The sequence below is a fragment of the Mytilus galloprovincialis genome, chromosome 1 (assembly GCF_965363235.1).
Source record: "Mytilus galloprovincialis chromosome 1, xbMytGall1.hap1.1, whole genome shotgun sequence".
Taxonomy (NCBI): Eukaryota; Metazoa; Mollusca; class Bivalvia; order Mytilida; family Mytilidae; genus Mytilus; species Mytilus galloprovincialis.
This window is the reverse complement of record NC_134838.1, coordinates 27,067,149-27,092,421: the sequence shown is the minus strand read 5'-3', so window position 1 is coordinate 27,092,421 and position 25,273 is coordinate 27,067,149. Positions and strand designations below refer to the sequence as shown.

The 25,273-nt window shown below is 31.7% G+C and overlaps 1 protein-coding gene across 1 annotated transcript; it reads right to left on the bottom strand.

The window, feature by feature from the left end:
- Positions 1-5,800: 5,800 nt before the first annotated feature.
- LOC143065327 (beta-1,3-galactosyltransferase 1-like) lies at positions 5,801-24,144 on the bottom strand. The gene is made up of 3 exons (XM_076238851.1): positions 24,132-24,144; positions 8,347-9,090; positions 5,801-5,925 (listed from the first exon to the last, which is right to left on the bottom strand). Exons 1-3 carry the CDS (start codon positions 24,142-24,144, stop codon positions 5,801-5,803), a joined length of 882 nt encoding a protein of 293 aa, XP_076094966.1.
- Positions 24,145-25,273: the final 1,129 nt, after the last annotated feature.

Sequence of the window (25,273 nt, the reverse complement as noted above, 5' to 3'; positions counted from 1 at the left end):
CAATTACTAATTAAACACACAGTCCAGACCTGAGAGTACTCGCAGATACTAAAAGCTAGATCAAAGACACTGACAACTGATACATTTTTTTTAAATTATGCATCTTAAACTAAAGTATCAATCAGTACACTTTATAATCAAACAAACACGAGCATAGCGAACGAGTGGTCAAATATCAACACAGTAAGGTGGTGGCAAAGCAGCATCACCATCCAAAAAGAGAAAATTAACAAAAGGAAACCACAAATCGTCCTTTTTGTCATAAATATATGTGTGGAGTTTTCCGTGTAAAACAGTATTATCTTGGACATAGACAGTTATTACCGTTTAATTTTGATTTATTCAATGTAACTTCCTTTGGGTAAATTTCGGCAGTATATTTAGAAAACTCTTGATCATTTAACGAAACAAAGCATGTACATAAGAATAATGGTAATACGGGTTGTTTCATTTATCAATTAAATGCAATTTGGTCATAGACTGTGATTCATAACAGTACAAAAACAAGTCTACCATTAAAGTCGCGCAATTAGTGCCCATTGGAAATATTACAACCTTGTTTGTTGTTAAACGTGCATAAATATTATCATGGAGAAATTTAGCAGCTTCAATCATATCATCACACCTCCAGTAAGTATATTTAGCCTATTTACCTTATTCCTTCGAAAAGAAGGCGTTAGATATAGTTGCAATATACAGATATACCAAACGACCATTTAAATAAAAAGGAAAGCATTTGTTTGATAAGATTGTGTGGAACTGTAGTGTGAAGAGCAGAACAGTAAATACTGTCAACAGAATAAAAAATACCACACAATTACGTAATATATCTAATTTATTCAGACTTGTTTTACACTCCAAAAATAGTTAATTCCACTATTTTCATATATTTTTTTACAACAATAGTTTATGAAAAACTTTATAGTATTTAATGAACTTGTTAAAGGAACCGAAAACTTAACACTTACTAGAGGCCGAGATAAAAAAAAACTGACCAATACAAAAGAATTTTCAAATGTTCTGAAGAAGCCTTAAGCTGTAATGTGGTTATGATATGTTTCTTTACTATATGACTCTCTGTGGAGTGCACGGACTTGATTGTAGTTGAATTTTAAAATATCATTCTTAAGAACGTCCGTGTAGTATTTACATGACATTGCTGGTGGACGTTTCGTCCCCGAGGGTATTACCAGCCCAGTAGTAAGCAAATCGGTGTTGACATGAATATCAATTATATGGTCATTTTTATAAATTTCCTGTCACAAATCTTTGAATTTTTCGAAAAACCAACGATTTTCTTATATATGAATAGATTACTTTAGCCGTATTTGGCACAACTTTTTGGAAATCTTGGGTCCTCAATGGGCTTCACATTTTTACCTTTTTGGCTTTATAACTAATTTGATCTGAGCGTCACTGATAGGTCTTGTGTAGACGAAACGCGCGTCTGGCGTATTCAGTTATAATTCTGGTACTTTTGATAATTATTTACGGCATACAACAACACATTGTTTGATGCTTTGTCGGCCTGTACAAACACAAGCCGTTTTGAAAATTCTTGAAAGGAGTAGGGCCGGTAAGGGCTTATTTTGGCCTCAAGTTTCAGGTTCATCTAAGGAAAGATTTTAAACACTTTTTAAACACTTAAGTAAAAAAAGGAAGATGTGGTATGATTGCCAATGAGACAACTGTCCACAAGAGACCAAATTGACATTGACATTAACAACTATAGGTCACCGTACGGCCTTCAACAATGAATAAAGCCCATACCGCATAGTCAGCAATACAAGGCCCCGATATGACAATGAAAACAATTCAAACAAGAAAACTAACGGCCTTATGTATACAAAAAATTTAACGAAAAACAAATATGTAACACATAAACAAACAACAACCACTGAATTACAGGCTCCTCGGTCGGTCTACGCTGTTATCTGACAACCATCTCAAAGCCACTAACAACTAATACAAAAAGAATCATGCATCTAAGAATATGCTATCCAAACATCCAACACACAATGGATTTAGTGTAAAAACGTCATAAACAGTCAGAGAAAAACATGACCTGTTGCAATGCCAAGTTACAGGTATTGACAGATTGTAGATCCATGAATGCATATATGTATACAACATATTAGTAATATTTAGTACGCTTTTGATTTGCCGATAACAAAATCAATATTAATACCAATAAAAACAATATTCAATGATCTTATACAGTGTTGAATTTGTAACCTTTTAGAATAAGTTGATTTAAAGGAATATTCTGTGCATTAAGATGCAGGAAATAACTATGGACATATTAAAAAAAAGCAAGCCATACAAACAAACTGGCATAGCAGCAGGTGACAATAGATGCAAAACAATCACCCTGCCCTCACCAGAATGAATTCAAAAAGACCTCCCAATCATGATTTACAAATTCCCTGCAGGCACACTTTGTTGAATCAACGTTGAATCTTTGTTGATTTTAGGTTATACATTGATCAACAAATATTCAACATTGATTCAACGTTGACAATGCAACGTTGAAATTAGTACATTGTTTCAACGTTGAATTAACATTGTGTTGAAATACCAACATTGAATCAACGTTGGCTAATCAATATATAAAACCTAGTAGTTGTGGATACCAGAGTTGTCAAAAAAGAAGTATTGGACACATCACAATTATTTTTAAATTGACAACGATATTCACATTAAATAAAATATTTAGAAGAATTATCACTAATTGTTGTGGTGATTATAGGATAACACATAAAACAATCGCAGTGTATATAAGCATTACTGATTAATCATGAACTTTGCACCCCAAATATTGAAATAATAGAAAATTCCAAAAGTTCACCTCACCCCAAAACATAATAAAAGAACAAGCATGTATACAGGATCATAAAGTCAATATAAAATTAAATATTTGTGAATAACCCCTTCCCCTTAAAAGATCCCTTTACCTTTTTCCTTGACTTCTGTTGTCAAATATTTTTTTTTTTTTTTTGTATTCTTTTTATCAATTCAAAGAGAAAGACGTATACATCAGAACATAAACAATGGTTGACAACTTGATATAAAAACAACGGATAGATCTATTAAAACAACGATTTAAATTTTCGCGGCATAGTAACATTTCTATTCTAAGACTATTCAGATATCCGCATGCGCATTAGTTTTTGTTGCCAAAGTTTGAATATCCGCTAACGAGACCACAAGTTATTTCTGCAAAGTTTTTATCAATATTTTTCCTGTATACAGCTTTTACATTTTTATCGTAAGTATTTATATTTTAAAATTGTTGTGATTACGTTATCGTATTTTAGAAATGTGAGCATATCATGTTGTTATGAATACTGTACTGAAAAGTTGACATTTTACACGTGAAAAAGGGGGATGTTTAGGACAATATAAGGATTGATCTTAGGATCAGGACAGGATCAGGCTAGCATGTTACCATTCCCATGATATCTGGCAACGTCTCATGAATTTTTATCATTCACTATTTGAAATCATATGAATGAATCAAGAGTAAATGAAATTTTAATCGCATAAAAAGGGGGGCTTGTTTACAAATTTGGGATGGAAAAGTCAGAAGCTATATTATGACTCACCAAGTTGAACCTTTAATATTTTACTGTCGAGAAGAAGACGGAACTATTTATAACTTTATCTTACGTCACCTACATTGTCTTGGAGCTTTAGCAATGCAATTTAATTAAATTTCATCTATTTATTAGTTTACTTATCTAAGTTTACTTCATTTTATTTTCTTTTTCAAACACACAATTTTCCATCATTATAATTATATCCCTGTTGTTCGAATAAAAAATTGCTCCTGCAATTTTATTTATCCGTTTATTTAGCATTATCAAATTACAATGTTTCATTCATTTTATTGTTTTAAGCAAATGACTTATATTTTAAAGCGCTATTCAAAAGACAAGATTTTTTCAAAGCTTTTTATTTTGAAGATGGATACTATTTATTTTTCTTTCAACGGTGTTAATTCATTTAACAGGCATTATGGCGTTCTATGTGTATTTTTTTAATATTTATATATTAAACCAGTTTTTATCCTCTATGTATTTGATATAATTACTAGGTGATAAGCCCACATTCCTGATAGTTTGCTCGAACTCCTATCTACCACGGCGTCATACCCATTGTTCAGCGTAAGTCCGTTTTGTTTGGTAGTTTGCTCCAACTCCAAATCTATCGTGAGTCATACCCTCAGAGTACATGACTTAAATACATGTTTTATCAATAACTACTTTACTGCTTTAGTTCTTATTTTGGACAAGTTTTAAACAAAGTGTATAAGTATACTCTACAACATTTGGTTACCTATTAAGTTTTTCAATTTATATCAAAATTAATCTTTAAGAGGCTATTTATGTTACTTCAGTCACGATTTTTCATGGATGGCGATTCCATACATGGCACTAATTTCAAGGGTGTCATGAATACCCAAAAATTCTTACAACTCAACCAACCTTTATTTCTCTTAAAGGGAAATTTACATATCAATGTCGACTTAGAATTAAAATAATAGCTGTAGCACACATTGCCAAACTATCACATTTATTTTCCTTTTCTATACAGATGTTAAATTTATGTACTTTTATCTTTTGTAAGTTTAAATTTGAGGCATTATTTTATGGTTCTCATATACACAGAGGCATTTCTTTAATCCTTCATAGTTTAATGAATACTAACCGCCTGAACTTTAACTTCCAAATAATATTACATTTTACATTCTTTGATGCTCTATTTCATATTTTCATGAACGAATCTTTGTACTTTCATTATTCATCAACGACCATTATATTATTTGCCTTCCTTGTTTTCTTTCAAATATGGTTTTCTCAACACATTTATTCATTTTCTTTTATTTTTATTTACTTATATTTTCAATCATTGCTAATTTTTGATAGCGTTTTTTTTAACCACTGTTCAGTCCTCACTTATACAAAAGGATTTCGCAAATCAACATTTGCCCATTAAGTAAAAGGAAATTTATACCTCACCTTAACATTTACTCATTTATTTTACTTTGTTAATTATTATTGCTTTAACTAATCTCATAAGTTGTTTAAAAGCATTTGTTTGTCCTATCTTACAACACTATTAATTATTTAAAACAAAATTTTAAAACTTTTCTGTACACTTATATTCAGATGTTTTTTAGGAATATGTAAAGCCTATTTATAAAACTATTTCCGCTTATATTACGTTAACTCACATATCATATAATCATTTTCCTTTGTTTTTACTTACTTACTTTTTTCAAAGAATTTGAATTATTTTTAAATTTAGCAAATCTTTTTTTTTAAACAAATCACACACACAATATTTACATATTTATACATTATCAATTCACACAATATTTTGAAAACATAATAACAATGGTCCAATAATTTCGTTTTTAGTCCAGTTTCTGCATTGTTCCGATTTTTTTTCCTGTCTTCCACTCAAATTTGATTAACGATTAGTCATGTAAATTGCGAAAAGCTAATCCAAATTAAACAGGTAAAATGTTCCAGGTTCAAACTTAAAAAAAAACAACAATTTTTCGGTTCATAACACATTTTCTTGTCAAAATCCTCAAAAAGATTTTATTTAAAAATGTTCACTTGAGACTTTCCTCTTGCTCAACCACCTGTAATGCGGGAAAAGTTCTGTAATGCCGGAAAAAGGGGCAGAATCGCTGCTCTGTCAGGTTGTCTCCCGTTTCCCTTTAAAACGTTAATAAACCTATATATCGGGGGACTGCCATCGTTCACATAGGGACTATTCAGACTCGCCATTATGTATATGGGATTCTAGCTTTTTTCGGAGAATCTGGGGAATACTCTAGCTCACTGTGGTCTAGGTTATACCTTTTTCTAGCATGTCCTTCATCTCGGACACTTGTTCTTTCGAGGCCTGGCGCTGGTGAATAAAATACAATGATGTTTTAATTATTTATTCCAAACAGCAATCTACATTGGAATGTGATATCTGATATGTGATCTATTGATTTCAATACAGTAAACTTAGTTTTAACTTATTTATGTTAATGAAAATCTTTTATTATTTCAAGTTAAAATAAAAATTTTAAATATTAAAGTTATTAAATCAGAAAATAAAAATAAAATTCAATTGAAAATAGTTTATTCTTTAACAATTTACATACCTGTTGAATAAAATACAATGATGTTTTAATTATCTATTCCAAACAGCAATCTACATTGAAGTGTGATATGTGATGTTGGAAGGATGCGGTCTTCCCTTTTTAACCCAAACATCACGTGCTGATTGGAATTATTTTATTCACCTATGAAATTTTAGCGTCAATTTTGAATTTTCTAAAGTTACTTTTTATTGGTCAACTATTCTCTTTTTATGTTATGAATTTATATGATTGACATATATTTTATTTAGTTAGTAATATGTGAAAACAATTAAAGGATTATACAAATCTTTACTTACTTTACAGCATTATTAAGGGGACAATGGAAACACTTTTATGGTTATTTTCCAACGGCAAATTACAAACATTTTTATTCTTTTAAAAGATGACACTTTATTTAATTTATTTCCCAACGTCAAATTAATAGCTATGATCAAAAGAACTCTAGAAATGAGATTAACTATATTACTCACAAAAAGACGGAACTATTTATAACTTAATCTTACGTCACCTACATTGTCTTGGAGCTTTAGCAATGCAACTTAATTCAATTTTATTTATTTATTAGTTTATTTATCTAAGTTTACTTCATTTTATTTTCCTTTTCTAACACACTATTTTCCATCATTATACTACTACAAGGTCTTTCAAACGTTTTTTTCTTGCATTTTAGGGCGATTATGCTACTACATGTTAAAATAATTGAAAAGTGAAGGTACAAGAGCTATACCAACCCACTCCATTCTGGTTTTGGAAAAAAGGTCACATTTCAAATTTTTCAAAAAGTGCTGCTACTAGTTATATAGCGTTCGTGAAAAAGAAATTTCACAACCCAAAGTGCCAAAAAGTCAATAAATGGATAAAACTCGAAATATGTTTTATTGTTTTTTTATTACAAAACCTCTAATAAAAACAAGTGGCAGCACTTTTCCAGTAAAATAAGTTATCCTGATTACAGGGAGACCAAAATCAGGCAAAGCTTAAGGTGAAATAATTTTGTAAGGAAATGCATCCGGTACCCATTTAGATTTGTTGACTAGAAAGTCTTTTATTTTGACGTTCTGTTCAGCTTGATATATATTGAATCTTCATGCATGTTTTAGTTAATTAATCCTAATTCTATCTTATTCATTCTTATGTGACGTCATTTTTCATTTTTTGATGCTCTGTTTTACTAATTCAAATGACGTCATTTTTTCGTCATTTTTCAGTTTCAAATAGGACGTCACTTGGCGTAGAGGTTTAAACGTATTCGGATGTGTCTACTTTTGTGTTTCAAATGTCTGGTTATGTAAATGTATTTCAGTTGTTTCCTGTAATTAGTTAATACTTCAGCTTTATCATGTACATCTTTTGAATATTCATTTTATTAAATTTACTGTTTGCAAAAGTATAAATTACTCTAAATTATAGGGATTTTCTGGTAACTTAACAGAAATTCCTTGCCGTTTTTGGCACAACCTTTTTGATCTATTGGTCCTCGATGCTGTTCAACTTTGTACTCGTTTCGGCTTTCAAACTTTTGTATCTGTGCGTCACACATAGGTCTTGTGTGGACAAAATACACTTCTGGCGTATTTAAATTTTGAACTTGTTGCCTTTTGTTGGCTGTTGTTCGTGTGATTCTTTGTCAATTGTGTTCTCCAATTTATTTATATTGTAGTCCTGTGTTGTCATTTTGATGTTATATTTCACATGGCCATAAAAGTGCGAGGTTTGGCATGCCACAAAACCAGGTTCAACCCACCATTTTTTCCTTTAAAAATACCCTGTACCAAGTCAGGAATATGGTCATTGTTTATTATAGTTCGTTTCTGTGTGTATTACATTATAACGTTGTGTCGTTTGTTTTCTCTTATTTTTGAGTGTAAATCACATTGCGATAAGACGTGTCACGGTACTTGTCTATCCCAAATTCATGTATTTGGTTTTGATGTTATATATATATGTTATATTTGTTATTCTCGTGGGATTTTGTCTATGTGTGTTACAATTTAGTGTTATGTCGTTGTTCTCCTCTTATATTTAATGCGTTTCCCTCGGTTTTAGTTTGTTATCCCGATTTTGTTTTAATGTGTCCATGGATTTATGAGTTTTGAACAGCGGTATACTACTGTTGCCTTTATTTAGTCATACATTATTTGGAGTACAACGTATCTCCCAAATACGTCTCAACATACTGATTGGCACTTGATGAATAGTAACTAACATATTATCGTTGTTTTTACAATTGCCAAAATCATAAGCTAGCATAAAACCGCTTAAAGGATGTAATCTTAATCCAAGTTTTTTAATACACAAAGCAACATACACATCTTCAAGATGAAAAAACGGAACTTCTTTTGATATTTTTACAATTTGTGAAAGAACGTTCAAGCTAGTGACGTATCCAGTACCAGAACAGAATCCCGGATATGTTTTTTCTGGAAAGCTTTCAAATGAAGCATACCATTTTGATCTTTTATCTCTTATAGGTTTTGAAACACGTTGACATCTTCCTCCAACGGCATTCCTTAATACATTCATATTCTCCTTTATGACTCTTTTTAGTCCAGGAATATGCACGTACACATCATCATCCGTTTTCATAACGAACTTTGCATTTCTGCAATGTTTTGTTGCCCATTGAAAACTCATCAATGTTTTATAAGTTAGATTATTGTATGTGTCCTGAAAGCTTCCCAAAATAATATCCATTGTTTGTAAGTTCTCTTCCTCTAATTGTTTAGTCATTGGTGATTCTCCTAGAAGAAATACGTATCTGATATTGCCTTTGTTCATTTTTGTATGCTTCAACCAAGTATCTCTGATAGCGTCACGACTCAACTTATTTTGAGGAGAAGACGTTATCATAATTAGTATATCGATAGACTCGTTACTAGGTTTACAAATTTCTTCATTATTGATATTTAAATGAATGCTTTCTGAAAAGCACCCAGTACAGTTATGTTGCATAACAATTCGTTTAACAGGTGGTTTGGTATTTATATGCACAGTTTGATTTAATACAAGAGTTATTTGCGTACTAGTGAATGATTTTTGTAGAGTTGTGAAAGTTTTAATATTTTGAAGAAAAAATTCTGTGCTGTCTTTAGCATCATATTTCAAAAATGGTTTTACATGCAACGCTAGGGATCTGACGTTGGTGTAAAGGTAAGAGAACATTGGAAATGCAATTCCGAATGAAATAATAAACGGAAGCAGACGTACAACTATCGTCTGAAAATTTGCCCGCTTCTTGTGCATAATTTTAAGCATGATGTCTGCGTTTGCTTCGAGAAGGTTCTATGTATATCTAAAAAACAAAAACAGTTTGGCTACACAAACGATTTCAAATCATACATACACCAAATGTTCGTAAACCAACAATTGCCTATTTAGTAGAATTATTGTAGTTTGAAAAATGTAACTATAAAACGTAAACATATTACATAAAGAGACAGACAACATTGTAAGAAGCCTAGGCTTCTGGGTCTGTGATATAGTGTTCAGACTGTTTATAAATGGTTGTAATGCTGCATACAAACCGTCCTCTTACAAAGATTTGGGGATTTGTTTCCGCCAATTGTCGTTCTGATTGATTAGGTCAGTACGTTATAGTGCACAGTAAATCTTTATGTACAAACAAAACAAAAAAAACATTGTTTCAGACTATAAAATATATGAGCATTTGGCATATAACAAGTTAGAATAGCTTGGGGTGCCTTTCATTTGAAATCATTAGTTCCTGGGTAACATGTAAATGTTTAATAGAAGATGATGTGTATTGTATTTTAAGAAAGGTTTTCCGAAACTTGAAAATTTAATGGATATATATTTTCTTGTATTTTCATATGTTGAAGCAAGTTTTATTAACGTAAAGTGAACATGCGTTTCCTTAATGTTATGATTGGTATGCACCCAACTGTACAATGGAAGCACGAACTATTGGGTTTTATTTCCATTATGAAAGAGGGGCGAAAGACACAAGATGGACATTCCAAATCATAGATAAAATGCAAACCGACTAAATCACTGCTAGGAAGTTAGTCTTGCTTAAATAGTGTATTAATTTCAATTTTTACATTTCAAACAAGTAATTATCTATTTTTATAAGAAAAGATGTCGACTCAAATTTTGTAGCCATTGTAGTATGAAGTATTCTTTTCTGTTTTAAAGTCCTATCGGTTTTTAGTTTGTAGTTGACATTGCTAGTAAGTAAATACTTCTGTGTTGTTTATACCTGTTGTAATTTCATGTTTTATGTGGATATTTATCTTTTCCGAAAACAAATTTAACAAGAGTTTTGCTAGAGCATTCTTGTTTAAAAAATTTTGCCAGTGCTTTAATATGGCTTTTTTAATTTTGAAAATTCTCTAAACCAGTTTAGTTTATTTTTGAAAGTTTTAAGTACAATTTCTGACGACGGTATCCGTTTTCATCCAATAAAGTATCAATGTACAAAATAAAACTTTCACACAAGTTTTAAAAGAATAGAACTTTCCCACTTTTTTTGATAAGATAATTTCCAAATTTAAGTGGTTTTCTTCCAGAAAGTGTTTTTGTATGAATGTTTGAATCCCGTTAACTCCTACTCATGCTTTAATAACTTGTTTTTGGAATTCTGGTAAAGATATGAAAAGCATGTTAACAATTGTGAAATGCATTCAGATTTCACAAATTATTGAAGGTAAAATATTAAAATAATTTTCCTGTTATTATTAAAATTCTATTAAAGTTTTTAAAACCACCATATTTGTATGATTTTTGGTAGCAATATCAATCAATCCTTTGTAATCAGTCTTCAACATAATTAACTACGTTTTACTGTATCTGTGTTTACACTCCATGTTGAATTACATATTATATTGTTGAACTGTTGCATTATTTCATTTGTTATTATCATACGGGATGCAATGTATGCTATAATGGTTTACTTTTATAAATTGTTATTTGGATGGAGAGTTGTCTCATTGGCACTCACACCACATCTTCCTATATCTAAGTAAGTTTAATAAATTTCGACTTTACTACTGTTCCCTAATAATCTTCCCTAATAATGTTATATGTTAAATTATATCATGGCGTGTCTTTAAAAACAATTGAGTCACCTCTGCCAATAAACGTTTTTGTATTTAGCACGATTTTCCATTGAGTTTTAAGTTCCTTGTTTATCCTTGATTTAATTGCCATTTTTTTAACAGAAAAAAACAAAAATAAAGGAGGACAACGGACACTTTTGTCCAATTACAATAACACTTTGAAGGAGACAGACACCCATTTGTTATTTGAAATCACCCTTTTGAATCTGTATGGATAGTTATACACCATTATATGAACACATCTGTAAAACCACAAAAGAAACAATATTTGTATGACAAATGTAAAGTCATTTACTTTTGATATGTTTTGTTAGTGCGTGCTTACCTGGTTAAGTTCTAATAAGTATGTTGTAACATGAATTTGTTTGAGGGTGACTCACAAAACCAACAAATTAGTGTATTAACGTTACATTTATAGAGATACATTTTCTGCTTGATTGAGCTTTGGTATTTTTTTATAGACGGCTTATTATAGCTGTGTCTTTAACTCAAAAGTAATGGTAACCATGCTTTTATCCTACATGTATTCTTAGAATTTTCTTCGCATTTTGGGTGAATACAGACGTATACATCTATCTATTTATTATAAAATTAATTTCTGAATTTTTATGTGATATGTATACTTTTACAAGTCTTCATCATCAGTCATTTTTTTCAAAATACACCTGCAGTTCTTTTTCTATATGTAATAATTATTCAGCTCATTTTTGAAAATGCTTATTTATTAATACTAGCAAGGCAGTTTTGTGCATAATGGCTACTTTCTAAGGTGAAATAAGAGAACATATAGAATTTAACCAAATTTCGTTTATCTCACAGATTTTAATGAAATTAACTCAAATATAAGGTTTTATAAATATTTCATGAAGATTGATTAAATCCTGGGCCTTACAAATGATGACTCATCATGAATTCAGAAGTATCAGTGTGCATAGTTTACTTAAAGGTCTGACTGCAAAATAAATTCATAATATATGCATATTTGTAGGTTTGATTATTTAGATGGGCTTATATATACACTTCGCAGTCATTGGAACTCATAGATACATCCTGAATAATATAAGTGGTGTGTTTTTGGTCTGTCGATAAAAGTAAGCCGTAACAACTTAATCTGCTTTTTATCACCGCGGCATAAAAATACAAGCCTGAAATATAAAAAAATATCTCAGCATTATATCATGAGTATTGCTAGAAACAGCAGAACAATTTATGAAATTTGAGGTCCCAGGGGGAAACAAACACAAATTCCCTACCGACTGGGTCATAAAACAAATAATTAACTTGTAAATGCTATGATTTTATGATTTTAAAGGTCTTTATATAGAAAAACAATAATTGTGCATGGAGGTTATGCAAAACGCAGATGTTAGAACTAATGTCTGTAACATTTTAGGTGCATTTCTATACATCAGACTGGTATCTGCATTCATACAACTATTGCGCATATGGCTTTGTTTTAACACTTCTAGTACGTATATTTACTAAATTGTGTCAAATATATGGTAACATATGACACTGTCGTGCCAAGAATTCTAAACAGAAAATATGAACTTTTATTGACAAATAGGCATACAGTAAGATGTGGACTAGAGACAGGGACAGGATTGGATAATGTGCATAATCTTGAATGTTGGAATGATTGACTGATCAACATTTCACTTACCGTGTTCTAAAATGCTTTCAAATATGTTATCAGAAGAGTTTTAAACCAGTTCTAGGCATTTTATATCTTAAAACATGCAAATAGAGTAAGCTGGCAATAAATAAAGTCTTGTTTTCAAATTCAAACAGGGGAGGGCGTATACAATGTACGGTAAAAGAAAACTCAAAGTATATGCAGTGTTTTCCTTTAAGCTATAATTCTGAAAAGTCAGTACATAAGTGTTACGTTCGGGGGACGTGTTTTTCAACAAACTGTCGGCAGTTCAATGGAAACAAATTGTCCCCTCGTCTAGCCGACTTAAATTTATAAATTCTTTATTTGCAAAGCAGTAGTTACATGCTATAACAACACAAACATAGTAACATGGTGACATACAATAAACAACAGAGAATAATATAATAAGATATTACGATAGACAAATGATCGATTTAAAAGATGTGATCTAATCTGCAAGGCAGATTTCAAATAATTGCATAATTATCCTACTAAAGATCTATATTTTGTTTAATACAAATACATACGTTTTGTCACATTTAGCCACGAACAGTAATATTTGGTAAAAACTGCAAATACATAATCTGTTTTCTCTTTGTATATTTGTATAACGCCCCACATCAACATTAAACTTCATAGTACCACTACGTAGCTTTGTAAAAAAAATGTGAATTATAGTTATAATCTACATAATCTTCAAAACAAAAATCTTATTTTAAAATTCTGTACATAGTAAGTTTCTCACAATCCTGTATAGATGCAAACCAGCTTTGAATATATTGATCTTTTAACCTATTTTTTCTTACAATTAATGATATATTTATACCAGACTGCTGATACCATACACAGTTTAAACCAATACTAAACAAAAGTTCCCGAACATAAGAAACCCAATTAGTTTTACCAGTATTTGCATCTCTGAGAAACAATATATAGATATCATACACAATAAGTGGTTTATGAGTTACAATGTGTTACCAGTATCTAACAAAAAATGTTTTCTAATTGCATTCATTGGCAAACGCCCTAGTTCGCCATATAAAAATACATTTGGCGTTTTTTTACCCAGTTTCAAAATAGATCGACAAAAACGGTGATAGATAATTTTCAACATTATTTCCACGATGGAAACCCCAAATTTCTGAAGCATAATTTATCACAGACGCAACCATACTACAGAAAAAATCACATTTTTTTTTCTTCGTCAAGTATAAACCATTTGTAGAATTATTTAGAGCTGCCAAAGATCGTGAACCTTGTAAGGCTAATCGCTTCTGTGTTTTTAAAATGTTTTCCATTACAGTGTATCAGCATACCAAGATATATATACGACTCAATAATTTCAAGTTCTTCGTTGTTGTAGAACAATTTTGCAGTTACGGGTTGCCAGCCTTTTTTGAATACAACAACTTTCGTTTTGTTAATATTTTTTTCTATATCCCATTTATTACAATAAATAAGTAGTTTTTCAATTAGTTCCTGTAGAATTTCAGGAGATTTCCAAAATAATATAATATCGTCTGCAAATAGTATTAAGAATATCAGAACTTCATTAATATTAACCATGTCAGCTGAAGGACTAACATTGATGTCTTCAATCAAGTCAATTACAACAAAATAAAAACAGTAGAGGTAATAAGGGTTCCCCTTGTTTTACACCAAGAAAATTTTCGAATGAGTCGGAGAGTAAATCGGTAGTTTTGACACGCATTTTTACAGATGCATATAATGATCTTACAATAGTTACAAACTTTGAGCTAACACCACTCAATAATAGTTTATAAATGAGAATCCTCCTGCTAATTTTGTTGAACGCTTTACGGAAATCCACGAACAAAAAATGTTTTTGTTTATTTTGAAGTGTATGCAAAATTATTACAAGTAACATAAAAATAGCGTCAAAAGTTGACTTGCTGGGTCTAAATTCAAATTGGTTATCGATCAATTTGTCTTCTTTTTCGGACCTGCTGAGTAAACGATATGTCAAATTAGTAGTATAAAGCTTCGATAAAACACTGATCAATACAATCGGACGATAATTATTAGGATCGGATAGATCACCACTCTTTGGGACAGCAACTACTAGACATTCTGACCATGAATCGGGGTATATTCCCGAACTAGACATGTAGTTATATAGAGTCTTTAATATTGGCGCAAATACGTCAGGACAAGCAGAAAACATTTCACTTATAAGTCCATCGTTACCTGAACTTTTACCGGACTTCATTTTTTTTATTAATGCTACTACTTCGTCTACAGTTATATCAGAGTTTAACTGTGTAACATTTATACCGCCAAATACCGTATTGTCTATGAGATTACGAACTTCTTCACATAGATCCTGCGAATTATCTCCTAGTATTGACTTTAAATGTTTCATCATGGTTTCGTTATCAATTTTGCACTTGTTGTTCATTTTTCGTTTTAATGACGACCAGAACTTTCGCGGTTCGGTACTAGCTAAGTCGCAGAGTTCGATACCATTTTCACGTTTATATTGTGCTTTTCGTTTCATTTCATTTTAGTTGTTTCGTGAAATAAAGTATGCCTTTCGGTTGAAGTCTGACGGGTGATGTTGGAAAAGATCTCTAGCCACTTGAAAATCTTTACGTGCAATCGCACAATTGTTATCGAACCACTCGTTGTTCGGCCTAACTTTACTTTCATCTTGGCGTATTAACAAGAATCTACCAAAATCTTAATTAGCACTATCAAATAAGATGTTTGTAAATTCCTTAACAGCTTGATTTAAGTTATTTGTATTGGTAAATATGTTATTCACTATAGACAATATTTTTTTTTGTTCTTGTTGTTTAATATCTATATATTCATTAAATCTTTTTATATCCCACTTTATGTAATTGCGAATCTTTGGAAACGACAACTCTTGTCTAAAATTTAGGAATTCAAGTTCAAATAATAATGGTGTGTGATCAGAAAATTCGCTGAAATTCCGCACATCAAAATGCTTAATAAGTTTATAATCGCTAGGGGAAACAAGTAGGTAGTCGTTGAAACTCCTGTTATTCATTGTACAGAATGTGAATTTTCCAACACGATTTCCGAGTCTTCCATTAGCAATAGTAGTTCAGTATTATGACATAACTGTAAACGTTTTCGACCACATGCGTTAACGGTTTTGTCTACGGAGTGCCTCTTCGGATCAATCGGGGTTTCAACGTGGTCTACACTATCTAAATACAGATCTAAGTTATCATTTGATAAAAAATTAGCAATTTCACCAATACGACTATTAAGGTCGCCACACACTAAAAATGAACCTTTTTATTTATACTCTAAACAAATACGTTCTATAATATCATAAAATTCAACATCACATTTGTTATAAAAGTTTGATTTTTCATTTGGAATATAGGAAAAACACATGTAGATATCATTTGCAGTATTAAAAAATTCATGATTTAGTTTAATTATAATAATACCACAGTATATCTCTCTATATATAGAAATACCATCTGATAACTTTAATTTACAAAAAATAATCAACCTTCACTTCGAGTACCTCTTGTAACATTTCTATTCAAACATATAAGTTTCACAAAACCTTCTATTTCTATAATATTTTTTTCTTGCAACCCAGTTTCACATAAAACAGAATTTCGTATGTATTTACAGAATTCATAAAACCATTGTCTTCATAGCAAAAATGTAAACCATGTACATTCCATTTTTTACTAGATAATATTTTTGTTCGCTTTGGAGATTCCGTATATCGTCAGGTTATCGGAATTCCAATGGGAACCAACTGTGCACCACTTATTGCGGACCTGGTTTTGTATTGCTATGAGTTACAATTTATGAAAAAAAATCATCAAAGACCCTTCGAAACAACATCTGATAAACAAATTTAATAATACTTTTAGATATTTGGATGATATTTTGGCGCTCAATAATGACGACTTCAGTATGTATACTAAAGAAATTTATCCTGTTGAACTTACTTTAAATAAAGCTAATACTAACAATTACTACCGCCCTTTCCTCGATCTTGATATCTATATCAGTAACGGAAAGCTTAATACTAAAATTTATGATAAAAGATATGATTTTTTATTTCCTATCGTTAATTATTCATTTTTAGATGGTGAAGTTCGCTTTTCACCATCTTACGGTGTTTATATATCCCAACTTGTACGATTCGCTCGTGTATGTAACAATGTTTTAGATTATAACGAGAGAAATTTATGTATTACTGAAAAACTTTTACACCAGGTTTTTTGATATCACAAACTAGTCAAAATATTTACTAAATGTTATCATCGGTATAAGGACATCATTCGTAAATATTGCTCAACATGCAGACTTCTTATACGTTCAGGTATTTCACATCCAATATTTATGGAAATATTCTGTATAAAGCACAAAAATGTCAGTATTCACCTCAGAAACTAACAAATCCTTTAATTAAACTTATTAAGAAGGGATATAGTTACGATAAAGTTGTCAGGTCATTAAAGATTGCATATTTTAGCGTTAATATTAATTCACGTATAGGGTCTGTGCATCGGAACTAAACACATTTAACAGTTGTTGGCATGACACGGGTTATGTTATTCTCATATATGGTATGATGGTATGATACTAAACCCCTAACGGGAAGGATTGTGCCTGATATTCAAATGATAGAATAATAATCTTTCAATAAGTTAAATTGAAGTCTGGAGCTGGCATGTCAGTTAACTGCAAGTAGTCTGTTGTTATTTATGTATTATTGTCATTTGTTTTATTTTCTTTGGTTACATCCTCTGACATCAGACTCGAAATTTTCTTGAACTGAATTTTAATGTACGTATTGTAATGCGTTTACTTTTCTACATTGGTTAGATGTATAGGGGGAGGGTTTATATCTCATAAACATGTTTAACCCCGCCCATATGTTTCGCCTGTCCCTAGTCATGAGCCTCTGGCCTTTGTTAGTCTTGTGTTATTTCAATTTTAGTTTCTTGTGTACAATTTGGAGTTTAGTATGGCGTTTATTATCACTGAACTAGTATATATTTGCTTAGGGGCCAGCCGAAGGACTCCTCTGGGTGCGGGAATTTCTCGCTACATTGAAGACCTGTTGTTGACCTTCTGCTGTTGTTTTTTCTATGATCGGGTTGTTGTCTCTTTGACACATTCGCTATTTCCATTCCAACTTAAATATTTTAAATTGCTCAATTGTTCCATGTGCTGCCCCTATGGGACATACTCTTTACCACCCACAAAAATTTTGTCCTTCACAAAATATGCCTTGATATCCCTGGAGCGCAGTTCCGTCAGTAATTGTAATTTTTCTTTTCTACGTTTTTGTATTTCTAATGGTAATTGTTCAGAAATTCCAAAGGGCGAATCTTTCAAATTCTTTGAACTTTTTTTTTACAATATACCGCATCTGAAAATTTGCAAACTTTATCAGGATTGGTCTCTCTTTTTCAGCTTTCTTTCACAATCTGAACGAATCAAGTATTGTAATTTTATCTGCAAGGTTTTCATTTTTTAAATATTTACCACAAAATTCCAAAACCACATCCGAAAACAGGTCTGGTTTATTTTCCGGAATATTGTAAAATATAAGATTATTTCTCATAGAACTCATATGGACATTAGTTAACTCATCTTGAAACCTGTCATTTTCCTTTTTTACTTGGTCTATTGTTTTGCTCAACTTTTCATCATTCACATGGTTGTTTTTTAACTGCTTTTCTAATTTGCCAACTTCAATTTCAATATTTGATAGAGAGTTTTTTTGCGTTACTGATATACTGTATACTTGATTCTGACAAAAACGGTCGTCTAATGCCTTTGTTGTGTTTTCTAATTTTGTTATTTTTTTGATTCAAATGGTCTATCTTATTTTCAATACTGTCTATTCTACTAAATAGTTCGTCTACCCATTGTGGTCTTTGTTGCATAGTGGAAAGCATTTGGGGCGAGACGTGCTGCATAAGCATAGGACCTATTCCAATGTTTGGCGTTGAACACATCTGTTGACTATGACTTGGAAACATATTATTTGGATTAGGGCAGTAACAGTTAGTGTCTTGTGAAAAGCTAGATTGATTCATATTGTTCATCATATTTTCTTGCAATACACTTTTTGGATCGCCGTTATCCAAGTGAGTACTGATTCACTGTTTGTTTACATTTATAATGTCACCTGTTTTATCGCCTTCCTTAGTACATGTTAATTGAGTTTTACTTTTTTTTTTTGGTTTCGCCTTCTTTTTCTTTGGTTTCTTTTCCTCGGGATCATTTCTAGCACTATTGTCACTTCTGTTACTTACGTTGTTTCTGTACTTCTTCTTTTTGGCATATTTCACTTATAAGATCATAGTTTAGTCTCTCGACTAAAAGCCTCAACTGTCCATTACATGTCACATGTTATGAGTTGTGACTTGTTTCTTTATTATTATGAGGTTGACTTAATACAGGAACTTCTTAAGAAGATAAGAAGTTAGCAATATCCTTTAACTCAACTTCCCGCTATAAAGATGATGTTCCCTACGTAAATAATTCAAAATTTGGTGACTTTTTTGAACGCATCTATCCCACTGAACTAGAGATAAAGGATACAACAGATACAATCAAGTCGGCCTCAAATCTTGACCTACTCTAGAAATTGACAACGAGGGTCGGTTCAAAACAAAACTTTACGACAACAGAGAAGCTGTCAGCTTTCCAATTGTGAACTTTCCATTTATAAGTAGAAACATTCCTTCAGCACCTGCATAAGGGGTATGTATCTCCCAATTGATACGATATTCCCGTGCTTGCATTTTCTAAAATAATTGTTTTGGTGGAGGGTTGCTGCTCACAAGGAAGCTATTAAACCAAGAGTTCCAAATGGTGAAGTTGAAATTATTCCTACGTTAATTTTACGGACATCATGAGTTGGTTGAGCATTATGGAATAACCGCTTCACAAATGATATCGGATATGTTCCTTACGGCGTAACTATAATACATTTACCTTTGATGAATGTGACCTACCGAATTAGACTATTTAAATCTTTTGTTATAAAAAAAGGCAACACGACGGATACCACATGTGGAGCAGAATCTGCTTACCCTTCCGGAGCACATTTTGTGAGGTCGTGTTACTTATTCTTTAGTTTTCTATGTTGTGTCATGTGTTCTTTTGTTTGTGTGTTTTTCTTCTTTGATTTTTAGCCAGGCGTTGTCAGTTTATTTTCAATTTATAAGTTTGACTGTCCCTCTGGAATCTTTCGTCCCTCTGTATGTGAGAAAAAGTGTTTGAACAAATGTTTGTAAAGGTTGCACTTTGTAAATACAGCTGTTTCTCAAATCGTGCCTCTTTTGATGAGATTGATAATATTCATACAGGTAATTAACGTGTGTACATACTGGTTCCAAGTTCTGATCTGTAGGTTGCATCTCATAGTGACAAATCTTGGGAATGTTACCAGTTAATATACATGTTTAGTATTGTTTATATTGAAATATGTGGTAATACTACAGTTGAGGTAGGGGTAGTTAAGAAATTTAGTGTTTGTTTAAAATTCGAAGTTTGGGGCATATAAATGTTGAAAATATACCGCACAGCCCTGTTTTTCGATCTTTGAAAAATATAGAAGTGCATATATACTTTCCATACTAGGATATGATTTTTTTCAAAACTTCATAGTAAAAATGGTACAGTTTTAGCCATAAAGGGAGTTCCTATGAGAAAATGCATTGTCAATATTTACAGAAATACAACATTTAAAGACGAAGGCGTATTTAAAAACAAATTGAACGTCACATGAGATAATAGTATCCTGAAATTTTGAAGGTTTTTGCATCTGTCGAAAACAAAATGTTAACCTAATCAAACTTGCGTCACACAAGTTGATGTACAGATGGATGCAGTCCTAACCTGTACATCAAGTTAACTTGATAACTAGTCAGGTTGACTGTTCAACATTAATTTGTGACCGGATTTATGACTGCTCTGACCAGTCCCAGGACCAAAATATAGTTATCATAAAAAGCGGACTTGGTCCTAGGACTGAATTTTTGTTTGCCAAAAAGTAAACTTGGAAACAGGTCCGCTATTGATATAAGTTAACTTCGAACCAGTCCTGTCATAAATTAACAGAAGTTAACTTCGGAACCAGTCCTGCCACAAAGTTAACATAAGTTAATTTTTGCTTTGACAAATCCGATAGAAACCAGATCTATTCCCAAGTTAACTTTTGACTAGTCTGCTCAACACTAATTAAGTTAACTTGAAACCGGGACCGCTCTACATCGATTTTTTGAAAATATTTTTTAATATCTTTGTTCGTAGTATAAATATCGAAAATAAAGTAAAATTAATACTTCCTTTATGTAAACAGGATTAGATACAAATATTTGAAAATAAAGTACGCATTAAACATTGCTTGTTACACAAATTTATCTGTGACCTGACAATCTATAAAAATAACAAAAAACGGTATTGGTTACAATGATAACGGGCACTGAATATATATTCCAATACCTATAAATTCAACAATATTTGCACTTTATTATGTATATCTGTGCAAGGAAATATATTAGATGTTATTTATACGTCCTTGATCTATGTAGCCACAATCTGCAGTATTTTGATTTCAGGATAGAATTTATTATACAAAATGAAAACATCATTAAAACACATGAATACAAAATTTTGTCTCTACAAAGTAAGAGTCCCAGCATTTCCTCCTTTTGTACAACAACATTATTTGACCGCATCAACCAAAACTGATCATATATGTGCACTTTAATTCGTAAATCTAAATACCCTCATAGTAAATCAGCCACATTTTTTTATGTCAGGATTCAAAGTATAATACAAATGACAGCAATATTGCAGTACAATAACATCAAAATATTGTTGGCATAAATTTAGGGTGCTAGCATGTCCTCCTTTAATTCAAAATCTTGATATGTAACACATTGTCAGTAGATTGATACCTTATGCTGACTTGTACAACATCATTTTTGACCGAACCAACCAAAACTGACCATATGTCTTGTGCACTTTGATTTGTAAATCTATATACCCGCATAGTAAATCAGCCCCTTTTTTATGTCAGGATTTAATGCATATTACAATGGACAGAAATATTGCAATACAATAACAACACATTTTTGTCCGCATAAATTTAGGTTGCCAGCATGTCCTCCTTTTATTCAAAATATTGATAAGTAACAACATTTCAGTAGTTTTGATACCTTATGCAGACTTGTACTACAAAATTATTTGACCGCATCACCCAAAACTGACCATATGTGCACTTTAATTTGTAAATCTATATACCCGCATAGTGAATCAGCCATATTTTCATGTCAGGATTTAATGTATAATACAATGGACAGTAATATTGCAATACAATATAAACAATTTTGTGTCCGCATAAATTTAGGGTGCCAGCATTTCGTCCTTTTATTCAAAATATTGATACGTAACAAAATTTCAGTAGTTTTGATACCTTATGCTGACTTGTACAACCAATACTTTATGACCGCATCAACAAAAAAACTGACCATATGTGCACTTTAATTTGTAAATCTATATACCCGCATAGTAAGTCAGCCCCTTTTTTATGTCAGGATTTAATGTATAATACAATGAACAGCAATATTGCAAAATTGATACGTAACAAAATTTCAGTAGTTTTGATACCTTAGACTGATTCCTTAAACAAAACAAGACAGGTGCCAATACACCAAGACATTGCACAAAGGGGAACACCAAGTGATATGCATACAGCATACATGAATCAGCATACTTCAATGCCAAATATACCTACAGGTATGAATAGAACATATGATGCACAAACCTATATGAAACAGCATTACGGAATACCAATGTATATGAATCAACATAATGGAGCACCAACCTATATGAATCAATAGTATGGAACACCAGAATATGCAAATCATTATAATGGAATACCAGCATATATAAATCAACAGGATAGAGCATCAGCATATACAAATCAACCGTATGGAACACCAACATATATGAATCAGCACCATGGAATGCCTGCATATATGAATCTCCATCATAGAACACCAACAAATGTGAATCATTAGCAGATGCCAGGATTTAATACTCACTTAACACCAGTATTAAATCAGCATGTACGTCAAGGAACACGTCCTAAAGGTTTGCCTAATGACTATAATTATAAAGTTCATATAAATCAGTCAAAGGTTCAAAGACATAACGAGTCAGGCCAGATGTTGAATACCCAGACTATCCAACAACATAACAGACCAGGGCTTCTACCTCATCCAAAGAGTAGCTGTCGAAATCTAAAGATGAAAATAAATCATGCAGATTACATTCCAATAGTAACAAGTCAATCTCTCCAAAGTTTCACAAATACAGAAATACAGAGCTTAAAAGAACAACAAAGTAGATATAGTCAAAATGCTAGTCACGAGAGGAAAGAAAACAACTAGGAGGTCTGAATCCTACACCAATATTGAAAAGGTATAAATAATCACAAGTGGACGAGAGAAGACTATAGCTGAGAAAACAAATAGAGAGAGATTTTCAAACATACCAACAAACGGCAGCAACAAAGAAAACAACTCTAAAATGCAACATTTTCGGATGCTAGCCCACGAAAACCGCCCATCAGATCAAACACAAACAAGCAGAAAAGTAATGGTGATGAACCAGAATAGAAATTGTTACAAGCAATATCGAAGGATTGAAAACAAATATTGCATTCCTACATTCATTAGATTACAAATGTAAGCAAAAACAATAGTATGTCTTCATGAACACTTTTTACGGGACTTTCAAATTAGAGAAATAAAAAACTTGGTACCTTCAATGGAAAATCACACGAGATGTTCAGACACAAATGACCCAAATGCTTCTAAAAGGAAAAGGGGTGGGGGTTCCATATTGTGGCTAAATTCATGGACTAACAATGTTAAAAAACTAAAGGATGGCAATGAAAGAGTAATAGCAATTATAATGACAACATCCCAATATATTTGTATTATTAAGGCATACATGCCAACATGTTACACAGACTCTCAATATGAATATAGAGAATGTCTAGATATGATTATCGATATTATACAAAAATATCAAGAAACTCATCAAATCATACTCTGTTGAGATCTAATGGAACACTACTAGATTCAAGGAACAATTAGCATGCTAAGATACTTAAAAGTTTTGTGTCCGAAATGGGACTATCTACAGGAGTAGATAAAGATGAAAGACATACCTTTTTTCACCATGCTTGGTCATCTTCATCACAGATTGACTATATACTGGTTAATGACAAAACACTTATCTCAAAATATAATAAAGATGAAAATCAAGTATTAATCTATCAGCACATACTTCAGTGACAGCGAAAACTACAGTTGAGATACCAGCAAATACAAAACCTGCAAAAAGGAACAAAAAAGCAAAGATCAAACTTCAATGGGATAAAATGGATAAATGATAATACAATAACCTCATTCAGCAGGATTCTATACCAATTATTGTAGAAAACATTGTCAATTCTCAGATGAATTTGGTCAAAAACAGCCTTATAAGAGCAGGGAATATTACAATTCCAAAATAACTACTGCAGCTGAAGGGACCAAAATGGAAAGCATCGCCAGAAGTAAAAATACTGCTGAGACCATGCAGAGATTTATATAAGCAATGGCAATAAGTTGGTCAACAGAAAGATCACTATGGCTACTACGCTAAGAAATGAGAAAGAAAAAAAAACTGCGTAGTAAAAACAGAATGGAACAAGCTGTTACTCGGCAAAATATCTACCAACAGATAATGGACAACCCAAATTCTCAACTTTTCTACAGACTCATAAAAAAAGAATCGCAGCAATCAACAAAACTCAACAAATTGTTTGAAAATTGATGAAACTTATAATTTTGTACCAGAAGAACAAAGGAAACGTTTTGCCAAATACTATGAAGATCTAAGTGTACCAAAAGAGAATATATATGAAAATGGCTATCTTAATTCCTGCAAAATCAGGCAACAACTGTACGAACAAGCCACAGACAAAGAAGCTGAAGACCCAGAACAGCTTACAGAGACTGAAGTAATGAAGGCAATTGGCAAGCTCAATACTAAAAAAGTGCAGATGAATCTGGAATAACAGCTGAGAATTTACAAAACTGAAAATCAACCGTCTCTCCTGTGCTAACCTCAATATTTAACAACATAATAAATTAAGAACAGTACCAGTATTATTTCTATTTTGCATATTGACTCCAGTAACGAAAAAACAAAAAGATCCAACTGTTATGAGCAATTACCGGATTATATCAGTTACACCTACTATTGGAAACACTTTTAAATATGCCTTTCTGGAAAACGGTTAATCTAAAATCAAAAACACTGCTA